The 10,554-nt window shown below is 49.3% G+C and overlaps 1 protein-coding gene across 2 annotated transcripts in view; it reads right to left on the bottom strand.

Moving 5' to 3' along the window:
- The window catches only part of LOC144953962 (spliceosome-associated protein CWC27 homolog), a 36,477-nt gene extending 29,595 nt beyond the window's left edge, over nucleotides 1-6,882 (bottom strand). For both annotated transcript variants that reach the window (XM_078884557.1, XM_078884558.1), the window contains exons 1-4: nucleotides 6,682-6,882; nucleotides 4,697-4,793; nucleotides 1,946-2,058; nucleotides 1,344-1,487 (exon numbers count right to left, since the gene is read on the bottom strand). In XM_078884557.1, coding sequence (XP_078740683.1) covers nucleotides 1,344-1,487; nucleotides 1,946-2,058; nucleotides 4,697-4,793; nucleotides 6,682-6,723 — 396 coding nt within the window. In that variant the 5' untranslated portion in view covers nucleotides 6,724-6,882. The remainder of the gene's footprint in view (nucleotides 1-1,343; nucleotides 1,488-1,945; nucleotides 2,059-4,696; nucleotides 4,794-6,681) is intronic.
- Between the last annotated feature and the right edge of the window lie 3,672 nt (nucleotides 6,883-10,554).

Here is a 10,554-nt window from a genome sequence, read left to right as displayed (position 1 = left end):
ACACGGCGTGTCACCCACCACCTGCGTCAACCAATCACAGAGGGGGACACGGCGTGTCACCCACCACCTGCGTCAGCCAATCACAGAGAGGGACACGGCGTGTCACCCACCACCTGCGTCAACCAATCACAGAGGGGGACACGGCGTGTCACCCACCACCTGCGTCAGCCAATCACAGAGGGGGACACGGCGTGTCACCCACCACCTGCGTCAACCAATCACAGAGGGGGACACGGCGTGTCACCCACCCACCTGCGTCAACCAATCACAGAGGGGGACACGGCGTGTCACCCACCACCTGCGTCAGCCAATCACAGAGGGGTACACACTCATATCAACGTGGTGGTTGTTGTTGCTATGATGATGGTGATGTTGGTTGCTATGATGACGGTGGTGGTTGTTGCTATGACGATGGCGGTGGTTGTTGCTATGACGATGATGATGGTGGTGGTTGTTGCTCTGACGATGATGGTGGTTGTTGCTATGACGATGATGGTGGTTGTTGCTATGACGATGGTGGTGGTTGTTGCTATGACGATGATGATGATGGTGGTTGTTGCTATGACGATGGTGGTGGTTGTTGCTATGACGATGGTGGTTGTTGCTATGACGATGGTGGTTGTTGCTATGACGATGATGGTGGTTGTTGCTATGACGATGGTGGTTGTTGCTATGACGATGGTGGTTGTTGCTATTACGATGGTGGTGGTTGTTGCTATGACGATGGTGGTTGTTGCTATGACGATGGTGATGTTGGTTGCTATGACGATGGTGGTGGTTGTTGCTATGACGATGGTGGTGGTTGTTGCTATGACGATGGTGATGTTGGTTGCTATGACGATGGTGGTGGTTGTTGCTATGACGATGGTGATGTTGGTTGCTATGACGATGGTGGTGGTTGTTGCTATGACGATGGTGATGGTTGTCGCTATGACGATGGTGGTGGTTGTTGCTATGACGATGGTGGTGGTTGTTGCTATGACGATGGTGGTGGTTGTTGCTATGACGATGGTGATGTTGGTTGCTATGACGATGGTGGTGGTTGTTGCTATGATGATGGTGGCGTCGGTCGGTATGATGGTCGTCATGACGACGGTGGGCATGCCGGTTGCCGTGGCGACACCTTTCCGAAGATGGAGTGTTCCCGTTAAACCCATCGACGGTGATGGTTGTTGCTATGACGATGATGGTGGTTACTATGATGACAGTTTGTACGACGGCGGTCGTCATGACGACGGTGGGCATGATAGTCGGCATGATGGTCGTCATGACGACGGTGGGCATGATAGTCGGCATGATGGTCGTCATGACAACGGTGGGCATGCCGGTTGCCGTGGCAACACCTTTCCGAAGATGGAGTGCTTCCCGTTGAGCTCGTCAGCGCGGTCCAGCGTGATGAAGAACTGGCTCCCGTTGTCGCCGGGGCGACTCGTCGCCATGGCGACCAGGCCCCTCCTCGTGAAGCGCAGACGCTGGTGGTACTCGTCCTGACGACCATCGCCACGGTAACCACGGTGAGCACGGTAACCATAGCGACCACTACTATCGCTGCTACTACAGCCGTGTGTGTGTCTCTGTGTGTCTCTGTGTGTCTCTGTGTGTGTCACTGTGTGTGTCTCTGTGTGTCTCTGTGTGTCTCTGTGTGTCTCTGTGTGTCTCTGTGTGTGTCACTGTGTGTGTCTCTGTGTGTCTCTGTGTGTCTCTGTGTGTCTCTGTGTGTGTCTCTGTGTGTCTCTGTGTGTGTCTCTGTGTGTGTATCTGTGTGTGTATCTGTGTGTGTCTCTGTGTGTGTCTCTGTGTGTGTCTCTGTGTGTCTCTGTGTGTGTCTCTGTGTGTGTCTCTGTGTGTCTCTGTGTGTGTCTCTGTGTGTGTCTCTGTGTGTGTCTCTGTGTCTCTCTCTGTGTGTGTCTCTGTGTGTGTCTCTGTGTCTCTGTGTGTGTCTCACTCTGAAGGGTTGTCCGTAGACGCTGTCTCCGCCGTCACCGGTCCCCGTGGGGTCTCCTCCCTGGACAACGAACCCCGGAACCACGCGGTGGAACGGAGACCCATTGTAGTAGCCTAGAGAGACACACAGAGACACACACAGAGAGAGACACACAGAGACACACACAGAGACACAGAGAGAGACACACAGAGACACACACAGAGACACACACAGAGACACACACAGAGACACAGAGACACACACAGAGACACACAGAGACACACACAGAGACACAGAGACACACACAGAGACACACACAGAGACTCACACAGAGACACAGTGAGTGACTGAGTGAGTGAGTGACTGAGTGAGCGAGTGATTGAGTGAATGAGTGAGTGACTGAGTGGGTGAGTGAGTGACTGAGTGGGTGAGTGAGTGACTGAGTGAGTGACTGGGTGACTGACTGACTGACTGGGTGACTGACTGACTGAGTGAGTGAGTGACTGAGTGAGTGACTGGGTGACTGACTGACTGACTGGGTGACTGACTGACTGAGTGAGTGAGTGACTGAGTAAGTGAGTGACTGAGTGAGTGAGTGACTGACTGACTAAGTGACTGAGTGACTGACTGACTGACTGACTGGGTGACTGACTGACTAACTGACTCACCCTCCAGGGACAGCTGGGTGAAGTTTCGGCAAGCCAGCGGAGTGAGTGACTCGGTGAGTGACTGAGTAACTGAGTGAGTGAGTGACTGACTGAGTGACTGACTGGGTGAGTGAGTGACTGAGTGAGTGACTGAGTAACTGAGTGAGTGAGTGAGCGAGTGAGTGACTGACTGAGTGACTGACTGGGTGAGTGACTGACTGAGTGACTGAGTGAGTGACTGAGTAACTGAGTGAGTGACTGACTGAGTGAGTGACTGACTGACTAACTGAGTGAGTGAGTGAGTGACTGAGTGACTGAGTGAGTGAGTGACTGAGTGACTGACTGACTAAGTGACTAAGTGACTGAGTGAGTGACTGACTGACTGACTAACTGACTCACCCTCCAGGCACAGCTGGGTGAAGTTTCGGCAAGCCAGCAGAGTGAGTGAGTGAGTGACTGAGTGACTGAGTGAGTGACTGGGTGACTGACTGACTGGGTGACTGACTGACTGACTGACTGAGTGACTGACTGACTGAGTGACTGAGTGAGTGACTGAGTGAGTGAGTGACTGAGTGAGTGACTGGGTGACTGACTGACTGGGTGACTGACTGACTGAGTGAGTGAGTGACTGAGTGAGTGACTGGGTGACTGAGTGAGTGACTGGGTGACTGACTGACTGACTGGGTGACTGACTGACTGAGTGAGTGAGTGACTGAGTAAGTGAGTGACTGAGTGAGTGAGTGACTGACTGGGTAACTGAGTGAGTGACTGACTGACTGAGTAACTGACTAAGTGACTAAGTGAGTGACTGACTGACTGAGTGACTAACTAACTCACCCTCCAGACATAGCTGGGTGAAGTTTCGGCAAGCCAGCGGAGTGAGTGACTCGGTGAGTGACTGAGTAACTGAGTGAGTGAGTGACTGACTGAGTGACTGACTGGGTGAGTGAGTGACTGAGTGAGTGACTGAGTAACTGAGTGAGTGAGTGAGCGAGTGAGTGACTGACTGAGTGACTGACTGGGTGAGTGACTGAGTGACTGACTGACTAAGTGACTAAGTGACTGACTGACTGACTAACTGACTCACCCTCCAGGCACAGCTGGGTGAAGTTTCGGCAAGCCAGCAGAGTGAGTGAGTGACTGAGTGACTGAGTGAGTGACTGGGTGACTGACTGACTGGGTGACTGACTGACTGAGTGACTGACTGACTGACTGAGTGAGTGACTGAGTGAGTGACTGAGTGAGTGAGTGACTGAGTGAGTGACTGGGTGACTGACTGACTGGGTGACTGACTGACTGAGTGAGTGAGTGACTGAGTGAGTGACTGACTGACTGACTGACTAACTGACTCACCCTCCAGGCACAGCTGGGTGAAGTTTCGGCAAGCCAGCAGAGTGAGTGAGTGAGTGACTGAGTGAGTGACTGAGTAACTGAGTGAGTGAGTGACTGACTGAGTGACTGACTGGGTGAGTGAGTGACTGAGTGAGTGACTGAGTAACTGAGTGAGTGAGCGAGTGAGTGACTGACTGAGTGACTGACTGGGTGAGTGACTGAGTGACTGAGTGACTGAGTAACTGAGTGAGTGACTGACTGAGTGAGTGACTGACTGACTAACTGAGTGAGTGAGTGAGTGACTGAGTGACTGAGTGAGTGAGTGACTGAGTGACTGACTGACTAAGTGACTAAGTGACTGACTGACTGACTAACTGACTCACCCTCCAGGCACAGCTGGGTGAAGTTTCGGCAAGCCAGCAGAGTGAGTGAGTGAGTGACTGAGTGACTGAGTGAGTGACTGGGTGACTGACTGACTGGGTGACTGACTGACTGACTGAGTGACTGACTGAGTGAGTGACTGAGTGAGTGACTGAGTGAGTGAGTGACTGAGTGAGTGACTGGGTGACTGACTGACTGGGTGACTGACTGACTGAGTGAGTGAGTGACTGAGTGAGTGACTGGGTGACTGACTGACTGGGTGACTGACTGACTGAGTGAGTGAGTGACTGAGTAAGTGAGTGACTGAGTGAGTGAGTGACTGACTGGGTAACTGAGTGAGTGACTGACTGACTGAGTAACTGACTAAGTGACTAAGTGAGTGACTGACTGACTGAGTGACTAACTAACTCACCCTCCAGACATAGCTGGGTGAAGTTTCGGCAAGCCAGCGGTGCCTCCTTACTCCACAGCTCCACCTCGAGATCTCCGGCCGAGGTCTTCAACAGAATCTGTCTCGTCCACACGACGCCAAAGAGCTTAGCAGATTTTCTGATTCACTCCAGTAACCAAATCGAAATCGTCATTCTGATCAACTACTAAGACGGTGAACACTGCGATAGCGACGCTGCAAACACTCACAGAGACACACAGAGAGACATAGAGACACAGAGACACATAGAGACACACAGAGAGACTCACACAGACACAGAGACACATAGAGACTCACAGAGACCCACAGAGACACACAGAGACTCACAGAGACACAGAGACACAGAGACTCACAGAGGCACACAGAGACTCACGGAGACTCACAGAGACACACAGAGACACACAGAGACACACAGAGACACACAGATAGACTCACACAGACACAGAGACACATAGAGACTCACAGAGACACACAGACACACAGAGACTCACATACACTCACAGAGACTCACATACACTCACAGAGACTCACAGAGACACACAGAGAGTCTCACAGAGACACAGAGACACACAGACACTCACAGAGACTCACAGAGACACACATAGAGTCATAGAGAGACACAGAGAGACTCACAGAGACACACAGAGACTCACAGAGACCCACACAGATACACAGAGACACACAGAAACTCACAGAGACACACAGAGAGTCACAGAGACACACAGAGACTCACAGAGACACACAGGGAGACACACAGAGAGTCATAGAGACACACAGAGACTCACAGATACGCACAGAGACACACAGAGTCATAGAGACTCACAGAGACACACAGAGAGTCATAGAGACCCACAGACACACACAGAGACCCACAGAGACACACAGAGACTCACAGACACACATAGAGACCCACAGAGACACACAGAGACCCACAGAGACACACAGAGACCCACAGAGACACATAGAGACCCACAGAGACACACAGAGACACACAGAGACCCACAGAAATACAGAGACACACAGAGACCCACAAAGACCTATAGAGACCCACATAGACCTATAGAGACCCATACTCATAGAGACCCACAGAGACCCACACTCATAGAGATGATGGTGGTAGTGAAGATGATGATGGGGGTGGGGGTGGTGATGATAGTAGTGATGGTGATGATGGTAATAGTGATGATGGTGATGATGATGGGGTTGATGATGATGATGGTAGTGACGATGGTGACGATGTTAGTGATGATAGTGATGTTGATGATGATAGTGATGGTGATGATGGTAGTGATGTTGATGATGATGATGGTAGTGATGGTAGTGATGGTGATGATGGTGGTGATGATCTTGGTGATGATGTTGGTGATGATGTTGGTGATGATGGTGATGATGATGTTGGTGATGATGGTGATGATGATGATGATGTTGGTGATGGTAGTGATGATGTTGGTGATGGTAGTGATGATGTTGGTGATGGTAGTGATGATGGTGATGATGATAGTGGTGATGATGGTAGTGATGATGATAGTGATGATGGTGATGATAGTGATGATGGTGATGGTGGTGATGATGGTGGTAGTGATAGTGATGGTAATAGTTATGATGGTGATGATGGTAGTGATGATGGTGATGATGATAGTGATGATTGTAGTGATGGTAGTGATGATGTTGGTGATGATGGTAGTGATAATAGTGATGATGATAGTAATGATAGTGATGATGTTGATGATAGTGATGATGATGGTGATGATGATGGTGGGGAAGTGATGATGATGGTGATGATGGTAGTGATAGTGATGATGGTGATGATGGTGATGATGATAGTGGTGATGATGGTGATGGTAGTGATGGTAATAGTGATGATAGTAATGATGGTGATGATGTTGATAGTGATGATAGTGATGATGATGATTGTGATGGTAATAGTGATGATAGTGATGTTTATGATGTAACCACACGGTACTGACCTTTCCATTCGTGGGAGGCTCTTGAATGTAAATGTTACTCATGTCTGCCCGATGCCTGCCAGATATATATATAATCAATACTCAGGACAACCAATAACCCTCTGAGTTATTGATCATTTAAATCGATTGATCAAAATCAGCACCACTGCCTCGAATCTCACCTAGCCGAGGGAAATATGCCAGGCCCGGATCAAACCATTAGCCCACAAAACTTACGGGGGGGGGTTTAATCAATAACATTAAAATAAAAAACAGATACCGTTAAACTATCGATGCAATCAAGCCGGCGGCGATGTTGCCAACTAATCGATGGTCGTTGCTAATAGATTTAAATGGTAATTGTTGATAGTTTTTGGTTTTATTGCGCTGAAAGTAACGTAATTGTTGGTTTTGTTAATGAGCTGAACCATCACAAACTCCCCTCCTCAACCAAGCCACTTGGTATCATCCGCGTTGATTCAGGCGCACGGACGGAAGCCGCCGTGGAAATGAGAAACGCGATTGGTAAATAGGGGCAGTGTTGAGTCTATGGGGCAGTGTTGAGTCTATGGGCAGTGTTGAGTCTATGGTGCAGTGTTGAGTCTATGGGCAGTGTTGAGTCTATGGTGCAGTGTTGAGTCTATGGGCAGTGTTGAGTCTATGGTGCAGTGTTGAGTCTATGGGCAGTGTTGAGTCTATGGGCAGTGTTGAGTCTATGGGCAGTGTTGAGTCTATGGGCAGTGTTGAGTCTATGGGCAGTGTTGAGTCTATGGGCAGTGTTGAGTCTATGGGCAGTGTTGAGTCTATGGGCAGTGTTGAGTCTATGGGCAGTGTTGAGTCTATGGTGCAGTGTTGAGTCTATGGGCAGTGTTGAGTCTATGGGCAGTGTTGAGTCTATGGGCAGTGTTGGGTCTATGGGGCAGTGTTGAGTCTATGGGCAGTGTTGAGTCTATGGGCAGTGTTGAGTCTATGGGCAGTGTTGAGTCTATGGTGCAGTGTTAGTCTATGGGCAGTGTTTAGTCTATGGTGCAGTGTTAGTCTATGGGCAGTGTTGAGTCTATGGGCAGTGTTGAGTCTATGGGCAGTGTTGAGTCTATGGGCAGTGTTGAGTCTATGGTGCAGTGTTGAGTCTATGGGCAGTGTTGAGTCTATGGTGCAGTGTTGAGTCTATGGGCAGTGTTGAGTCTATGGGCAGTGTTGAGTCTATGGGCAGTGTTGAGTCTATGGGCAGTGTTGAGTCTATGGGCAGTGTTGGGTCTATGGGGCAGTGTTGAGTCTATGGGCAGTGTTGAGTCTATGGGCAGTGTTGAGTCTATGGGCAGTGTTGAGTCTATGGTGCAGTGTTAGTCTATGGGCAGTGTTTAGTCTATGGTGCAGTGTTAGTCTATGGGCAGTGTTGAGTCTATGGGGCAGTGTTGAGTCTATGGGGCAGTGTTGAGTCTATGGGCAGTGTTAGTCTATGGGCAGTGTTGAGTCTGTGGGCAGTGTTGAGTCTATGGGCAGTGTTGAGTCTGTGGGCAGTGTTGAGTCTATGGGGCAGTGTTGAGTCTGTGGGCAGTGTTGAGTCTATGGGGCAGTGTTGAGTCTGTGGGCAGTGTTGAGTCGATGGGGTAGTGTTGAGTCTATGGGCAGTGTTAGTCTATGGGCAGTGTTGAGTCTGTGGGCAGTGTTGAGTCTATGGGCAGTGTTGAGTCTGTGGGCAGTGTTGAGTCTATGGGGCAGTGTTGAGTCTGTGGGCAGTGTTGAGTCTATGGGGCAGTGTTGAGTCTGTGGGCAGTGTTGAGTCTATGGGGCAGTGTTGAGTCTGTGGGCAGTGTTGAGTCTATGGGGCAGTGTTGAGTCTATGGGGCAGTGCTGAGTCTATGGGGCAGTGTTGAGTCTATGGGGCAGTGTTGAGTCTATGGGGCAGTGTTGAGTCTATGGGGCAGTGTTGAGTCTATGGGGCAGTGTTGAGTCTGTGGGCAGTGTTGAGTCTATGGGGCAGTGTTGAGTCTGTGGGCAGTGTTGAGTCTATGGGGCAGTGTTGAGTCTATGGGGCAGTGTTGAGTCTGTGGGCAGTGTTGAGTCTATGGGGCAGTGTTGAGTCTATGGGGCAGTGTTGAGTCTATGGGGCAGTGTTGAGTTTATGGTGTAGTGTTGAGTCTGTGGGGCAGTATCGACACAAGCACTGCTTCCCCCCTATGTTCCGTTTGGAATTGATCAAAGCTACCGTACTGCCTCTACTTGATTACTGTGACATCGTGTATAAATCAGCCCCAAGTACTGTACTGAAGAAGCTTCACTCAATGATTCACTCGGGCCTCAAGATGTGCATTGAACTGCCCATATAGGACTCACCACTGTGATCTCTACATTGGGTCAAACTTAACATCTCTGAATGTTCGACGGATTGTGCACCAGATCTTATTGATTCATGATGTACTTGCAAAAAAATCTGCAGATTACCTGCTGGATCTCATCTCTGTTTCAAAGAACAAATTTGACCTAAGGTCTACACTCATTTACCAGCTTAACATTCCCTATTGACGTTCAAATACTGGAGGAAGGGAATTTGCTGTTGATGCCCCCAGGGTCTGGAATGCTGTTGCCAATAAATTGAAACTTGAGTCACTTTTTTCTTTTGCTTTTTTCTGCAATATTTTGCCGTCTTTTCTGTTTGCACTCAGTCACTCAGTAATACAGTCACTCACTCACACAGTCACTTAGTAATACAGTCACTCAGTCACACAGTCACTCACTCACTCACTCAGTCACTCACTCACTCAGTCACTCACTCAGTAATACAGTCACTCAGTCACTCAGTCACACAGTCACTCACTCACACAGTCACTCATTAATACAGTCACTCAGTCACACAGTCACTCACTCACTCACTCAGTCACTCACTCACTCAGTCACTCACTCAGTAATACAGTCACTCAGTCACTCAGTCACACAGTCACTCACTCACACAGTCACTCAGTAATACAGTCACTCAGTCACACAGTCACTCACTCACACAGTCACTCACTCAGTCACTCAGTCACTCAGTAATACAGTCACTCAGTCACACAGTCACTCACTCACACAGTGACTCACTCACTCAGTCACTCAGTCACTCAGTAATACAGTCACTCAGTCACACAGTCACTCAGTCACTCAGTAATACAGTCATTCAGTCACACAGTCACTCACTCACACAGTCACTCACTCACTCAGTCACTCAGTAATACAGTCACTCACTCACACAGTCACTCACTCACTCAGTCACTCAGTCACACAGTCACTCACTCACTCACTCAGTCACTCACTCACTCAGTCACTCACTCAGTAATACAGTCACTCAGTCACACAGTCACTCACTCACACAGTCACTCAGTCACTCAGTCACACAGTCACTCACTCAGTCACTCAGTAATACAGTCACTCAGTCACACAGTCACTCACTCACACAGTCACTCAGTAATACAGTCACTCAGTCACACAGTCACTCACTCACTCAGTCACTCATTAATACAGTCACTCAGTCACACAGTCACTCACTCACACAGTCACTCAGTAATACAGTCACTCAGTCACTAACTCACTCAGTCACTCACTCAGTCACTCAGTCACTCACTCACTCAGTCACTCAGTCACTCACTCAGTCACTCACTCACTCAGTCACTCAGTAATACAGTCACTCAGTCACACAGTCACTCACTCACACAGTCACTCACTCACTCAGTCACTCAGTCACACAGTCACTCACTCACTCAGTAATACAGTCACTCAGTCACACAGTCACTCACTCACACAGTCACTCACTCACACAGTCACTCAGTCACTCACTCACTCAGTCACTCAGTCATTCACTCAGTCACTCAGTCACACAGTCACTCACTCACTCACTCAGTCACTCAGTAATACAGTCAC

The sequence above is a fragment of the Lampetra fluviatilis genome, unplaced genomic scaffold, assembly GCF_964198595.1.
Source record: "Lampetra fluviatilis unplaced genomic scaffold, kcLamFluv1.1 SCAFFOLD_277, whole genome shotgun sequence".
Lineage (NCBI taxonomy): Eukaryota > Metazoa > Chordata > Hyperoartia > Petromyzontiformes > Petromyzontidae > Lampetra > Lampetra fluviatilis.
This window is presented reverse-complemented; position numbering and strand designations above follow the sequence as displayed.